Here is a 17,119-nt window from a genome sequence, read left to right on the forward strand (position 1 = left end):
CACTGAGATATCAGATTTTACAAATACATGTTCCCTTTAATAAAAAAGTCAAACAGACTGGTTTTAAAGCAAAGCTGCTATGCTAAAGCACTAAGCATGGTACCTTAGCTTTTGGGAAACCACTAAAACTTCTTTAAAACTTTACCAAGCTACCACCTAATGAATAAAAAGGTATACAGCCACTTACCCTACAAAAAACATATATCTGAACCTTTTGATGTATCTGATATTTATTTTTTCTTCTGGTGAGGAATTTTACTTACTGATCTCGCGTATACATAAAATAGAAAATAATGATTTGATATTGAAAAAAGCAATTACTCATAGTAGAAAAATACTTTCAAGAAATTTAATTTCTACTTCTGTTAAAGCACTGTTTCCTGTGAAGAGTTCTAAGCGATAACATTATTCCAACTTTAAAAAAATCAAAACATTTAAAACCCTAAATGTCTATTCTTAAGAAACTGACATTATCATTGCACTTCTGTTATTTTCTCAGTGTTTTAATTTGGTGTGTAGTTCAGGAGGGCCATGAGCAGGTTATATTACTTCTCTGGTTTTGTTACCAGTATTTGAACATGAACAAATAATTCTATTACAAAGCAAATGTTTTATCTACCTCAAAGAAACATTTGAAGAACAAAAAAGAAAACTATGCAGAAAAATAATTTCATCAATGTAAAATTACCAAACTTACTTGGTAAACTTTCTTAAAGGACCAAATGAATATAAAATGCTCTGGGGGCCAAAACTCAAAATCAAAGCTATCAAATGGCTGCTCACAAACCAGTTAAGATGTAACCACATTTTAAAAATGTATACACTGCTCTTTAAACGTCCCTGCTGTTAAAAAAACGAACTGGGCAACCAAACCAACAGATTACTTAGCCTGCAGGGCTGCATCACTTATCTACAAAACAGGAATAATAAATTAGGATAATCAGGATTAAATGACACTTAGCTCTTACATAATTATAGACCACAAATATCTAAGTGTAGTATCTAATGCAAATCAATAAACAATAGGTAATACCTATTGCAAAGATAGCAGGGTTGTGACTTAGTAAGTTATAAATGCATCAAGTGCCACTGTCTTAATGTAAATTCACACAAGTGCACACCTAATGATTTATACATTCTAGATATGCTCTATTTTCAGATTCTTCCTAGAGAGAGATGTTTTGCAGTAGGCATAAAGCTGTTTTTACCACACTAGAGAGCAACTATGCCTCTAAGGCTCCTGGCTGCCTGCTCATATAACAAAGGGGAACACTGGCTCTGTGCAGTAGTTACTGCAGCCAGGTGATGTTCACCTGAGGATTCAGTACAACACTCAGTAACAGTGTGTGTTACAAACTGGTAATAAACTGGTAACCTGGCTGGCTGGAGAAGACACAGAGAAACGCCCAAAGTTGCTGCACTTAAAACTTACCAAATTCCATGATACATACTCCCGTCTAAGTCACCCTATCACTGAAGGCAAGAGAAAGATGCATAAACATGGCTGTTAATCAGAACCAGCTTTAAGTAACTAAACCTTGATAGAATAAGGAATAAAGTATTAACAATTAGCTGGCCTTTTCAACTACCACCTTCTTACCCAGTACAAGAAGCAATTCCATTTTATGATCAATTTCAGTTTCACGTTAGCTTTACCACTAGGTATCAGAAAAGTGTTCATCTATTTGTACATTCCTCAAAAAGGTTGGTTGATGAAATTAACCAGCTACATGTTTGAACAACTAAAAAATTCCTCGCTTCCTAGGCCATGCATTGTGTTCCATTCGGGCATCACTCTCCTAGCATGCTAGTTTAAGGAGACATACTTAAATGCTTTTGAACCAAAAATACTGATTTTTTTTTTTACTATTATTAAGATATTCATTATTAAAATCAAGGAAATTTAAGTGGATTTCATTTAGATTTCTTTGGACCACTGAACATTAACCCAAAATACTCAAGATACTACCTGTCTAAGCACTGGCAACAAACTCTCCTTCTGTAATATCCTATTATTAAATGACTAAATTTCCATATTGAATTTTAAATGAATATGAAAAAAGTCTCTGAAAAAGAATTGGGGAAATAAATTTATATAAACTAGAACAGGACAACCAAACTTCAATCATGTTGCATCAAATGAACAGTCTTGAATCAGAAGCCAGCAGTATGATGGTATTCCAAAGAAAACACTGGATATGAAAAAATCTTAGTCACTTGGTGTTTTATTAACAATGTTTGAACACTCTAGGTTTATCTTTTTAAATGGTATTTTTAAAGCAGAAATGGTGGTAAGACATCACTTACCCTTCAAAATGTTTGCAGCATGGTTTTACTAAAATTGATACAATTTAACAAAATGAGGCAGCAAATGTATTAAGAGCATGAACTGGAGCCTTTGCCTATCTGGGCTATCAATCTCATTGGTGAAATAGAGGTAATAATAAGCCCTGTACTCCTTAAGGGATATAAGTTTATAAAGTGCTTATAGTGCCTAACATATAGTAATTATCCAATAAACAGTAGAGATGGGTATAGAAAATCAAATTTGTAAAATGTCTACATTAAATGTTAATTATCAAATCAAAATCCAATCTCTCAAGTCTTACAGTTGTTTCTGAGTCTCTGAACAGACACCCAAGTTTTGAAGCTAAAAAATAAGAACCTAAAAAACATACAAGTTATATATGTCATTAATAAAATCTTCCTAGAAAAGAAACTATATCCATTTGTCAAAGAATTGCCAGGGAAGAAAAAGGAGAAGAAAGTCTCCTTGGACCTAAAATTATATTCTTATTATTTTTTGAGTATTTTGTCTTTATCAATATATTAATAAATGTTGAAGAAACAAAAGTATTGCACATCACTATTATACAATATTTGGTCCCACCCATCATAAGCAGTTGAAAAACCTCATAATATTGAGCTGCAATTCTTTTTTCTTTCTATATAAATACAAGTTAACTAGTTGCTCTATTCAGTTGTAATACTTTTATTTTTATAAAACTGCAAAGTTATGAACATGGGAACTTCAAGAATCACCTAAGTGTTTTACATAAGTATATTCAGGTTCACAGTCTGTCCATTTTGAACTATTTGTAATTAACAGGAAGCTTAAAACAGTATCTCAGACAAGAAAGTGGGCATTGATTTTGAAGGCAAGTAGCAATGAAAATGCTAAACCTGAACAGTCACTGACCATCTCCTTACACAAAAGGATTTAAAAGGTGTAGACTACAGAATGAAAGTGAATGGAAAATCTGTCTTTCACAAACACAACTCTACGCAAGTCTTGAAATTTATCCGTAACATCAACAAAAGTTATTGAACTCAAGGAATCAATTATCTCTTTCAAAGAAAAAGGGCATATGTGGTTCTAAATTAGAAAAAATGAACACTAATTTCCAAGTCCAAAAGTCAAATTCTATTTACATTTTTTGTTTCACAGTTCAAAAATTAAATGCTTCCCTTCACTAGATAATTACAAGTAAACATTTTTTTTAAATGCATCTTACTGCACCAATACTGTGGAAGGTAACAATTTAAATATATAGTCGCTAGAGTAACATTAACTTAACTTTGCGGGGGCCAACTGGTCTATCATTCAGATCTTTAATAGCAGCCATGGCTTCATTATAGTTTACCATAGTAACAAAGGCTTCCCCTGTAGGCAATCCTTGCTCGTTATACTGAATTGAAACTGAATCCGTTATGACTCTATAACCATGGAAAAAATCTAAAATTTCATTAACATTAGCCTTAAATGGAAGATTTATAATCTTAATGGGAGTTCCTCTACTTGAACCACAATTTAACTTTGAATCAGGCATAAACCTCCCCTCAGGAAAACCTCCCACACTGCGTTGCTTTCCAAAATCAAACTTGCCGCCTTCTGGACGACCAAAATTCACGAAAGGACGATGACTTCTAAAATCGCCAGCCGCACTCCTAAAAGCCTCACCAGGGGCCCTAGCGCCTTCTGGAGGCCCGGGATCCTTCTCGGGGACATCCCTGAGGTCTTCCTCAGGGCGCTGTCTAAAGTCCTCATCAGAAGGGTGTCTAAAGTCTTCTTCCTGAGGGCTCCCGAAGTCCTCGTCAGGAGAGAGCCCATAGTCTTCATCAGCAGGGTCCCTGAAGTCTTCATCGGACTCGTGCCTGAAATCTTCCTCTCGGGGGCGTCTGAAATGTTCCGGAGGGGGACGTCGGAAGGGTTCCTGGGGCGGCCTTCGGCAGTGCTCCGGGGGCGGCCTTCGGAAGTGCTCCGGCGGTGCTCTCCTGAAATGCTCCGGGGGTGCTCTCCTGAAGTGCTCCGGCGGTGGCCGCCTGAAGTGCTCTGGTGGTGGTCGCCGGAAACGTTCCTGAGGTGGCCGCCGGAAATGTTCAGGGGGTGACCGCCTGGCCTCTGCTCCAGGGGAACGTCTGAAATCCTCCTCCGGGGGCCGCCGGGAGTCCTCTTCGGGGGGTTGCCTGAATTCCTCCTCAGGTGCTCGCCTCCATTCCCCATGAGGCGGCCGCCTGAAGTTCTCCTCCCTAGGCTGGCTGAAGCTGTCCTCCGGAGAGCACCATGAATCCTCTTCCCAAGGCATCAATTCCTCCTCGGGTGGCCGCCGAAAATCTCCTTCTGGAAGCCGCCTGAAATCCTCCTCCGCTGACCATCTCCAGTCCTCCTCATTTGGCCGTCTCCAGTCTTCCTCTCTCGGACGCCGGAAGTCCTCCTCAGGAGGCCTCCTGAAATGCTCCTCCCGCCGATGCCTGAAATCCTCCGGGGAGCGTCTGAAGTTCTCTGGGGAACGCCTGAAGTCTTCTGGAAGGTGCCGGGAATCCCTCTGGGGATGCCTAAAGCTTTCCGAGGAGCCGAACGAGTACACCGGTGCTTCTCTGGAGCCAAATACATGGGAGCGGTCATCTCGGTCACGTGATGGTGAATAGCTTTGTGTTTTCTCACCAGACATCACATTTACTTCAAACTCTTGCATTTGTGCCTCAGATATGAGTCTTAGTAAAACCTCTGTTCCCAAGAACCTCCGCCGGTTTAAACGTTCAGCTTTCATCGCCTGTTCTTCAGATTGAAATCTCACCAGTGCTTCTCCCAGACCAACACCTTTGTCATCATAAAGCAAGTAAATATCATCCTCAGCAAGAGAAAAGTCTGCAAAGAATTTCTGTATTTCGACTTTCGTGACATCAAATGGAAAGTTTCTCATATAAATGCAGAGTTTCTGGCCAGAAGAGCCTTCTTGAGAATTTTTTTGTGAAACACGTCCAGACCTCTCTTTTCCTGTTAACCCTGGTCTCTTCTTTTCATAATATTCAATGAACTTCAGCATTTGTTTCCTAGAAATTGGATCGACATGAACTGGACGATATTGTAAAACAGTCTTATGCAAAGTTAAAGCAGTATTATAGTCTTTCTGAGTCTTGAACATCACAAAGGCATACCTTGTCCTTCTTTCATCCTTATATAGAAATCGAATCTGTTCATTAGTCAGATCAGTATCTCTAAAGAAATTTCTTAAATCTTTTTTGTTAATACTAAGGGACAGATTTTTTAAGTGAACATAAAATCCAAGAGGGGAACGAGAGCGTGTTCTTCTGGGAGATTTTGAATGAGACCGTTTTCGAAAATGTCTATCAATTCCTCTTGCTGAAGAATGTTCATCAGAGCTTGCAGGAACACCATCCTCCTGAACTGCGTCACCTCCTAGTTCAATCCACTGTCTTTCTGAGCCTTGCATGACTTCGATAAATCTTGAACCCATAAAACTTCTGTGACATTTAAGACCTCCTGAAGCATCAATACACGAGGCAAATTTTACTATGGCATCACCATTGTTTCGGCCATCATGATGTTTTAAGAAAATTACTCCATCAACACACAAACCAGAGAAAAAGACTCGTACGTCATCTTCATTCACCAAGTAAGGCAAACCTCGGAGAAACAAGTAAGGATTCTCAGCCTTCAGTGGCCTTGTCTTTTTTGGTCTTAGATCACCACGTCCCGTACCGTTAGCATGAAACCTAGCATCTTGATTAACTGAAGAGCCATATCCAGATTTATTTCCTTCTTCCTCAATAGCCTCAACAAAATCAGACAGGCCGCCAACCCCTGATGTCCTAGATCCTGGTCGCCCTCTTCCTACGCGATCAGTTCTTTTCATTTCTATGGTCTTCTGCATTTCTGCTCTGCTACTAAGAGCGAGCTCTACTGATGAATTCTTGATAAACCCTCCTGAACGACTTACAGCACGTCTTGCATCTTCATCTGTTGCAAAGATAATAAAAGCCTCCCCTACATCCCCTCCAATTATATGCACTCCTCCATCAGGAATAGTCAATCCCGTGAAGAAGTGACGAATATCCACAGGCCCCGCAATAAAAGGAAGCCCCAGTAAACGGATGACTACAGCCATGCTGAGCTCAAACCACAGCAATAATGACCTGCAGACAAAAAGGTACAAATAGCAAGTCTTACTTTTGAAGTACCTTAACCCAAACTAAGCTTAGCAATTACCTGGTTCCTGCCTTCTTTAGCATTTGTACATGAAAACAAGATAGAAGTTCACAAAAATACTGATTACTTCTAACACTTCAACAAGCAGTACACTTTCTCCCAACTAAACTTACAAATAAACCAACTATGTTGACGAAACATTTCCTACCACCCATCCTATACAACAGGAACATCAAAAATACCAAATCTTCCTTTGTCAGTCTACCAATGTTGCTGCACAACAAGACCAAACTGCTTTTGAACTCAGAAATGTATCTGCTAAAACTAAATTTTGTAGCTGAAAATGAACTTTACAAACTGAAAGCACTCACCTAGGGTCAGTATGTAACTTCTGATAATTGCCTTCTGCTAGCACCTCTAGCCAGATATAAAGAGCAGAAGTCACAAGTAGCAAGCTGTACTATGTAATTTTACATGATTTTTGTCAAGTCTCTGTGAAAAGCCTTAAACTCTGGATGTCTTACCTTTTTAATTTTTTTTTTCTTGGAGACCTGTTAATTCTGTAAAAGCAACTTAACTGTGGAAAGAAAATGAAATATAATTAATTCTTAAACTCTTTAATTGAGCTTAAACAACGCCTGAATAGGAAATTCATTCTAGAATTACCTATCAGAAATGAAGCAATATAAAAGACCTATAATTACAGCTTTACAAAATGCCCTTCTTTGTTCAAAGAGGAACATTATCATGATTTCTAAAAGACAGATACAAAATGTGAGCAGATGTTTGCAAATCATAAAACCGAAAGCTTGCTGAAAACCTGACAATTGCTCCTTGACTGAAAGTAGGCTAAGCATGAAGGAGATGTTACACAATGTAAATGCTGTGGGATTACATGAGTATGTGAAACAGATCAAAACTATATTTAAGGTCTATGCACCTCATAGGAACGTTTCACACCCACTTAAATAAGTTCTACAAGCAAAATATCAATTTAAGAACACCAAAGATCCAAAAGTCCTCTTACTTTCCCCATGAAAACTCACCATCTAGTTCCCATTCACAGGCAACTCTTACTTTCCTCCCTTTCAAAACATCCAGACCAAAGTCTAGCAATTAAGCAATTGGTCAAAATGACACAATAAAAACCAAATCCTGAAATTCAAAAACAAATGTTTGAAGCAATTAATTCCAAACCTATGGCTACCACTTGAATATAGGTTATACATACGCTCAGCTCACACTTTGACACACAGAACCAAATTTCCTGACTCCAACATAATTGAGAAAAATACTATCCAATCCCTTAAATTTAAAAAAAAAAAATCTCAACACCATCTTATACTCCTATAACAATACCTATTAAAATTGACCTCAAATAACAATTTTGATACAGAATTTTACTATGCCAATAGTCTCGTTACATTTCAATTATTCTGTACTCTTGAGAAACCAAATGGCAGAGTAAAAGATATTTTAAAAATTCATTAATTTTGAATATTGGGTTTATCAGCATTAACTACCCAAAAAATTCTGAACTTACTGGTTTGAAAATTTTATACAGTTACTGAGAACAGTTCACATCTGCTGATTCACTCCCCAAATATCCACAACAGCCAGTGCTGAACTGGGTTGAAGCTGGGTTCTGGGAACTTAATCCAAATCTCTCACATGAGTGGCGGGAACCGAAAAACTTGAGCTAGCACTCCTTTCCTAGAGGTTACATTAGCAAGAGGCCAAAACCAGATACAGAACCCAGTTCCTCTAACTTGGGATCTGGGTATTTCAACTGCTAGGCTAACCTCTGCCTGCCTCTTACTATCTTAAGGAAACCTGAAGCACTTAATACTTTCAAGGATTGCTAATGTAGCAATATTTAAGTCCTTCAAAATTTATTTATTTCTTTTCCTTGAAAAGCAGTGAAAGAATCTCATCTGCTGGTTTATTCTTTGAATGCCTACAACAAAGTTGAGTCAGGTTGAAAGCCAGATCCCAAACTTCTACCCATGTCTTCCTTGTGGGCGCCAGGCACCCAACTACTTAAGCCATCACTTACTGCTTCCCAGGGTGCACCTGAACAGGCAGTTGCAACTGGAAGCAGAGAGCACAGTGTGGAACCAAGGCATTCTGACAGGAAGGTGCACTTTCCAAAAAGTGTCAACTAAGTTTTTAGATCTGAGAATCCAGTAATTATATTTTTTTTACTTTATTATGCAAATATGATATTTTAGTCCAATTCTCACAAATGACAGTGCTAATGGGGGCACCTTGAGACATATTCGTCGAGGTCTGCAAGACTGTTTTACTTTTAAAAAAAATATCCAGACTAAACCCTCTATAAACTGTTAGTGAAACTAACAGAGATAACAAGATGGCACTTTCTACATCAGAAAAGTAGCAATGAAATTAACTATTAATATATCTGATAGTACCATACAACAAAAGCAGTGTACGTCTTCCTTTCTTAGTAAATCAATATTCACACCAACACTTAAAAAGTATGACGGCTTCTGAAATAGGTATCTAAGTGTAAGGTTGCAAGGCTCCCTTTCCTATAAACTGTTTAGCTGTTTTTAACAATTTAAAAAGTAGATGAACTCTCCTAAAATGTTTCATTTATATTTAAAAGGCATTGGATCCAGTGCAATGGCTCAATTAGTTAATCTTGCCCCTTCAGGCACTGTCCCTGCTGCTCCATTTCTCATTCAGTTCCTTTCTTGTGCCCTGGGTGGGTAAGCAGAAGATGGCTCAAGTCCTTGGGACCATGCACCCACGTGGGAGACCAGGAAGAAGCTCCTGGCTCAGCTAAGACCTTGGCTGCCACTGGGGGAGTGAGCCAGCAAATGAAAAGAGCTTTGTGTCTCCTTCTCTCTATAATTCTGCCTTTCTGATACAAATAAATAAATCTTCAAAACTTAAAAGGTATTTGTCATGAGAAAAAATGTTCCCCCAGCAGAAATCAGATGTTTTGAGGAATAACTTCATCATTATCAAGTACAAAAAGCCTCCAAGTAATTTATCCTTCCTAACTTTAAAAGCAACCTTCTTAAATATTTTAGCTGTCAGTGACTTCGTTTCACAAAGTCAAATCTCATGGACTAGATTTCTCTTCATGTGCCACAGCTGTGCCCTTCAGCGAGACAATGTACCATTCACCCCTCCACAACACACCTTGAAACTATCCAGTGACTTCAATATTCCATTCCCTTACACATACTACCAGAGATTATATTCCTAAAATTACATAAAAAGCAAACACACAAAAAAGCCCACACAAACTAACATAAGGTACTCTGCATTTAAAAATCTTCTTAGTAAAAAGTATTTTCTAAGCATTTCTAAGTATTTTCTAAGAAGTAATACTTCTTAGTATTTTTGTGACCTGCAATGATTCAAAGACACAGTAATCTATTAGAGAGCATCTGTGAAAAATGGATCTCTCAAAGTTCATTTAAAGGTAACTCACTGAAATTACAAGCATTTTAAATGACCTGGCTGGTTTTACGCAGCGACTGATCCCACTCACTATAGCGTTGCAATATGAATTAAGGCAGGGCAGGAGACAGGTGGGGCCTGAACTGTAGTGTTACCTCGGGATAGTTTTATTTCAACTACTGAGTAAGGTCTTTTTTTTTTCCAGACATGAAGAGGGAAAGTTCTTTTACTTTTTGCCCGCAGGTATTTTCTTAAAATTCCAAGTTACCGTGAAGCAATTCAAATTCTAAGCGTGAATTTTCCTCTGCTGTGTCACTCAACCCACAGTGATTCTTTCTGATGACCTGCCTTTTACAAGGCAGGTGGCTCCTGTGACCACCCGGAGCCCGAGTCCTCAACAGGAACTGGAAGTGAAGATGAATCCATCACCCGGCACAGGATTCTTCCCGGCAACATCCATCCTCCTCCAACGGGAACTGTCCGAAGGCATCGCTTCCAGAGCCCGCGGCCTTTGTCCACACGCCCGGCGGCGGTCAAGGGCTTCCTCCTCCCACGCAAGGCCAAAGTTGCTACGCGGGGTTCCGATCTTGTCGCCAGACCTTCAGCCACAATCAGCCTTCACAAGAACCTGCACCGCCCAGCCCCGTGCCTTTCCGCGACGCCGTCCCCAAGGGCAAACATTCCACCCCAACGAGCGACAAGGTTGAACTGCGCCCGAATCCGAGACACTTCGCCCAGCTCGAGCCCGACAAGCAGGGCCCTCCGGGGCTGCACCGCCGCTACCGACTACGATGACATAAGCAAAGGAAAAAAAAATACCTAGGAAATCCTTCGAGATCTTCGCTCTCGAGATCGCTGCGGAGCGCACACACACCACCACATGGAGGCTGACGGGAGAGGGAGAGTCGGTGTTTAGCATGGAAAGGGGGTGCCCTAACGGCACAGGCTATGCTACAACCTGGCGCGGCCGTCGCCCCGCCTCGCCCTGCGCTTCCGTCTCGATCGCCAACCCCTCCCCGGCCTCAGGCCCCAAGGGGAACTGCTTCGCGCTTGGCCCTGCACACACACACACACACACACCACGGCTGCCGAGTGGGACACGCGGGCACTCCTCGTCGCCGCAGCCTCCTCAGAAGCAGCACGCCCCTCAGGGAGCCGGGAAGATGGCGCCCGCTCGGCCCCGCCGCTCCGGACACACGGACGCGCGGTCTGTCTGCCCATGCGCTCTCCCCTCAGAACCCACCGCCCCGGCGGCCTGGCCACGCCTGCGCACGAGCCGTGACGCGCGCCCGCTTCCGTGCGGAGGCCCGGCGAGGCGGGGCCTGGGGCTGTCGGCTCCCGCGCATGCTCGGACCCCAGCCAAGGCCGGAGCGTTCGCGAACAACGAGGGGGCGGAGAGGGGCTCCGGTGATTGCTGCCCAACTGCCTAGTGCAACTGACGAAAGGATGCTTGTTGTTTCCCAGAGGTTTGGGAAGCAGTCGAGGTCGGCCCAAAGCCTTGGGACCCTGCACCCGCGTGGGAGACCTGGAGGAGGTTCTGGGCTCCTGGCTTTGGATCGGCTCAGCACCGACCTTTGCGCTCACTTGGGGAATGCATCCTCAGATGGAAGATCTTCCTGTCTCTCCTCTCTGTATATCTGACTTTCCAATAAAAATAAATAAATCTTTAAAGAGATATAAAAGAACAGAAAATTTCACTGTTTGCTATTTCATTGCTGAAATTACTGTTTGGTATAAGCATCTTCTGAGACTCTTGTAAACGAAAAGACCACAGAAATGTTGGTTTTACTACCTTACTCTTGACAGCGCCTGTGGGCTTAATAACTGCATGTTGCTTAACTGACTTTATGGACACTAGTAACCTGGCGAAGTGTCCTATAAATGTGTTAAGTTGCTGCGAACCTGGTATCGTGTCAGCTGCTCCAGCCTCCCACTAAATGAACCTGGGGACGCAGGGAAAGATGATCTGTGGCAGGCCAGATGTGCTCAGCAAATCAAATCCCACCCTGGTCATTGCAGCCATTTGGGGACAGAACCAACAGGTAAAAGACATCTCTCTCTCTCTTTCAGCCTTTGCCTCACTCTGTAACTCCGCCTTTCAGATAAATGCAATCTTAAGCAAAAAGCAGAGGCTGTCCCATTGTGGAGCTAGACTGACTAGGTGTCATTTATCTTTATAATCCAGGCTTGGGTCCTTCCCTGCAGCCTCAGGGGGCTGACCTTCAATGCTGACATGTACTGAGTGTTTATTTTGTGCTGGTCCCTATGACTCATCTTGTTTTATTCTTAATTGCCTTTGGAAGTAGATACCATTTTTCCTATTTGATAAATAAGCGGAAAACCAAGGCACGCAATGTAATTTAGTCAGCCCAGGGTCACAGGTAGTAAAAGATAAACCAGACCTTGTACCCTGGCTGTTTGCCTCCTGAGGTCACCACTGGGAATTATACAGGGAGACTATGACCTCTGAAACAGGCTCCCTGTAAACAGGCACACAGAAGCAGTATTCCGGAATGTCACCCTGGTCAAGAGTCACTTCATAAGAAATCCTAGCAAAATAAAGTTGAGATCGACTTGGCAGGACTAGCACCTCTATAGATCACTAGGATGCCTTCTATACAAAGTCAAGCTATAAAAGTTGTTTGCTAAGCTTAGAAATGCAACGCGAGATGTTAGAGAATGCTAAAAGATGAAAGCTCCTGGGGCATTCCCACACATCCAGGAGCTGTCACAATGAGCACCTGATGTAGGGCTGTCACATCAAGTTCCCCAGTAAGGCTAGCATAGGTGTTGTTGGCCTCCCATTTTCCTTCCTCCGTCTGGTGGATGTCTAGGTTTTTTGCTCTGCTTCTTGACATTTTCTAAACAATTCTAATACCATGATTTTTAAAAAATATTTTTGGACCCGGCATCGTGGCCTAACGCCTAAAGTCCTCGCCTTGAACGCACCGGGATCCCATATGGGCGCTGGTTCATATCCTGGTGGCCCTGCTTCCCATCCAGCTCCCTGATTGTGGCCTGGGAAAATGGTTGAGGATGGCCCAAGGAGTTAGGAACCCTATATCCATGTGAGAGACCTGGAGGAATTTCCTGGCTCCTGACTTTGCATCGGCTCAGCTCCCGCCATTGTGGCCACTGTGGGAACCAACAGATGGAAGCTCTTTCTCTCTGTCTTTCCTCCTCTCTGTATATCTGGCTTTCCAATAAAAAATATTTAAAAAATTAACAGACCCGTCTGATGCAACTTTAATAATTTATTGCCTACAATAAATTAGAGCCTTGTCTCCATGTGTGAAAAATGAAAGGACTATGAGCTTGAATATGCTGTTAATTTTTTTTTCATTGGAAAGGCGGATATACAGAGAGGAGAGACAGAGAGGAAGATCTTTCGTCCCATGATTCACTCCCCAAGTGAGCACAACGGCTGATGCTATGCTGATCCGAAGCCAGGAGCCTCTTCTGGGTCTCCCACGCAGGTGCAGGGTCCCAAAGATCTGGGCCGTCCTCGACTGCTTTCCCGGGCCACAGGCAGGGGGCTGGAAGGGAAGCAGGGCTGCCGGGATAGAACCAGCACCCATATGGGATCCCGGGCGTGCAAGGTGAGGACCTTAACCACTTGCGCCACCGCGCCGGGCCCTGAATATGCTGTTAATGCAACAGAATAACAAATGAGAATAAAGACTGGATCATTAATAAAAGTCTCAGATGTTTTGCTGCTGAAGCCCCAGATGTCAAGTCTCTGTAAGCTGCTTCCTATTGAGGCCCAGGTACAATAGCGTAGTGGTTGGGGTCCTCGCCTTGCACGCCCGGGATCGCATGTGGGGCGCCGGTTCTAATCCCAGCAGCCCTTCTTCCCATCCAGCTCCCTGCTTGTGGTCTCAGAGGGCAGTTGAGGATGGCCCAGAGCTTTGGGGCCCTCCACCCGCGTGGGAGACCCGGAGGAAGTGCCTGGCTCCTGGCTCTAGAGTGGCTCAGCTCCAGCTGTTGCGGCTGCTTGAGGAGTGGATCGTCGGATGGGGGATCTTCCTCTCTCTCTCTCCTCTCTGTGTATCTGACTTTCCAGTGGGAACAAATAAATCTTAGAAACAAAAACAAAAAAACCCTGCTTCCTACTGAACGGGGAAGTACCACATACAAAATGCAATGTCTCCTCTGTTGAGGCTTCTTGACCTCTGCATTCTATCCCATCTCAGTTGTACCTAACAAAAAGAAGCAGGAGGAAAATCTAAGAAGGGAAAATAGTGGAGGCTGGCCCAAAGTTTTGGGACCCTGCATCTGTGTAGGAGACCTGGAAGAAACTCCTGGATCCCTGTTTTGGACTGGCTCAGCTCTAGCCATTACAGCCACTTGGGGAGTGAATCCACAGATGGAAGATCTTTCTTGTCTTTCCTTCCCTCTGTTTACCTGACTTTCCAAAGAGAGAGAGAGAGAGAGAGAGAGAGAGAGAGAGAAAGAGAATCTATAAATTCTAAAAGCAAAACAAAAAACCAGAATGCAAATTGCCGGAGTCCAGCTCCAGCTGAGTTCAGAACTCACGAAGGGTGCGTGGATGAGGCGTAAAGAGGAAAGAAAGAGATGGAGCACTAGGATTTCATGATCATAATGGACGATGCACAAAAGCTGTCCGCTTTATTTATACAAAATCAGTCAAACTCTGGCTCAGACTTTTTGCATCATGACCAAGTGGGTGTTTCTAAGGATAATTCTGCCATTAGTTTTACCTAGAAACAATAGAAGTTCCTGCTAACATTACCTAGAAGTTCCTGCTAGGATTCTTATCCTACAACTCAATCTTGTATCACAAAGAAAAGGAGAACTTAAAGATCAAGGAAAGAATGAAAGCCTAAATACAGGTCCCTTGATTAGCATAGGTTCAATGGGGACAGCCAAGACAGTAGGAATGATAAAGGGCCCTTTTTGCAAGATATTGACCTCCAAGCTCAGGCTGAGCAAAAGGTTAACCTCGCAGTAGCAAATGCCAGGATGGATTAGAATTCTTCTGCAGGGTGGTCAGGTGTCCATGCAAAAGAAGGTGGAGCTGCATTCAGGTGGTTGTAGAGACATCCGCGGGGCCAGCCCTGCCGAACAGCGGGAAATTCCTTGAGGCCCTGCCTGCAATGGAACACTCTTCACCCCCTCATGTCCCCCACATCTACTGCACGGACCCCAACAGCAAATACTGTATGCTAAGTCAGAGGGTATAGTAAGCAGTTAAGATTTTCCTGGTCCCAAGTTTTTCTTTTAATATAAAATTGAAATAAAAATTATAAAAATAAGCAAAATACGAAATTGTTTTACTCCCCTTGTCTTAACTTCCCCAGAGCACGTTTTTTTTTTTAATTACTATTTTTATTTTTACATAGTTGATTAGGGTGATTAGAGCCAAGAATTAAAGGAAGGTGGGTGAGATCACCTTTTCCACATTCTTTTTTTTTTTTTTTCCTTCCTGTATCTGGGGTAAGAGCGGAGAGAGGCGAGAAGCCACACCAAGCCTCCTAAATGCCTCTGCACCCTCGGATGGAGGGCAGCCACCCGACACCACCCCAGGGTCCCTGATGTGAGGTATGCTCTGAGGGTCCTGCTCATGAGGTTTTTGAATTACTGATTGACATAGTCCACCTGAGAGTCTCCATTTGCCCACTTAGCCAGGGTAGTAGTCCTCTGTTGTAGTACTGTTAGAGTCCCCGCCCGGACATTAGGGTGTGAGCTAGTCAACCCCCAGAAAACGACAGAGTCTTGCTGGTAATGCAAAAAGCAAACAGAGTTTATTGTGCCAGCATGCTGGGGTCAGATCGTACTTGGGGCACACAGGCCAGCCAAGCAGATCGGACTCCAACTTAACATAAGGCTGGAGATTATATACCCCATCTTGGCTGTAACATATATCAAAGTCAACTCAAAAGTAACAAATTTAGGTGCAAGCAGTCTGTTCCATTCTCACACTCATTATTTACGTTCCCACACTTATTGTTTATGCTCCACACTTATTATTTACGGCTCATCCCATCCTGGCACCCTTATCTTTATGGCTCCTCCAGACTCTGGGGCCGGGGAACTGTGCCCCTGCCTTCCTGCACCCGGGTTAGATGGTAGATAAGTTCACAGAGAAACAAGGGAGACAGATTTATCACTAGAGTGGAGCTTTCCCACAGTTCAGGCGCCTTCTGACCTAGCAAAGTAGTGGCTTCTCACCCAAAAGGGCCTAATATCACCTAACACTAATATTCTTAACATTTTAACATACTAACATTATACCAGTACTCTAACAGTACCAGGTGTCTTCTGCAGACTCCAATGGACTGCCATGTTCTCATGTGCACCTGGATCTACTGTTGAAGCCACTGAGCAGGCCCAGCTCTGATACATGTACTCCATGATCAGACCACGGAACCTGCACTTCTCTCTATGGTTGGGGTTCTAGCTCTGACTCCAGCAATTCAGTTGGGGGATCCCCAAAGAAACTTCATACGAGGCAATCCCAGAACTGATTCTGGTGTGTGCTTACCAATAGAGTCCAGCACAGTCTGTAGGCCCAATCAGCTTATGTACATGCTGGTGGTGGCAATTGCTGGGTCAGTCCTGTCTCCAGCCCTGTACTCAACCTTGCAGCCCAGCTAAGACCTGCCCACCACATACTTGGCCTTCACGTAAGCCAGTGGGATCTGTTGCCTAGTTGGAACAACCCACAATAACCCCCACCAGGCCCGCCCACTGCACTGGTTCTTGTGCTTGCAAGTATGTTTATTTTTACCGCAAAGTGAGATATCTTCCGTCTAATGATTCACTCCCCAAGTGACTGCAATGAGCGGTGCTGTGCCAACCCGAAGTCAGGATCCAGGAACTTCCTCCAGGTCTCCCACATGGGTGCAGGGTCCCAAGGCTGTGGGCCATTCCTGACTGCTTTCCCAGGTCACAAGCAGGGAGCTGGGTGGGAAGTGAAGCAACCGGGATTAGAACCGGCGCCCATATGGGACCCCGGCATAATCAAGGCGAGGACTTCAGCCCCTAGGCAACCGCGCCCGCCCGGCCCCTTTTTTTTTACCCCCACCCCCAGGTATTTCAAACAGCCCACCTCAACCCGGTAGTTCATTTAAGCCGTCGGTCCTCCCAGGCTTTGGTAACTTAGCAACCAAGCGTCCCCGGCGGAGGCTTCCGGGACCCCGACCTCGGTCGTCCAATCAGCTCAGGGCAGCCGCCGCACAGGCCGACGGGACTCTGAGGACGGCGCGTCGC

At 43.3% G+C, this 17,119-nt stretch overlaps 1 protein-coding gene across 1 annotated transcript; it reads right to left on the minus strand.

Annotated features, from left to right (window-relative positions):
* Positions 1-2,209: 2,209 nt before the first annotated feature.
* RBM12B (RNA binding motif protein 12B) lies at positions 2,210-11,122 on the minus strand. The gene is made up of 4 exons (XM_040993319.1): positions 10,967-11,122; positions 10,706-10,773; positions 6,976-7,028; positions 2,210-6,438 (listed from the first exon to the last, which is right to left on the minus strand). Exon 4 carries the CDS (start codon positions 6,408-6,410, stop codon positions 3,558-3,560), a length of 2,853 nt encoding a protein of 950 aa, XP_040849253.1. The 5' UTR covers positions 6,411-6,438; positions 6,976-7,028; positions 10,706-10,773; positions 10,967-11,122; the 3' UTR covers positions 2,210-3,557.
* Between the last annotated feature and the right edge of the window lie 5,997 nt (positions 11,123-17,119).

Source organism: Ochotona curzoniae, unplaced genomic scaffold (genome assembly GCF_017591425.1).
Source record: "Ochotona curzoniae isolate NIBS_2020 unplaced genomic scaffold, NIBS_Ocur_1.0 contig_1071, whole genome shotgun sequence".
Lineage (NCBI taxonomy): Eukaryota > Metazoa > Chordata > Mammalia > Lagomorpha > Ochotonidae > Ochotona > Ochotona curzoniae.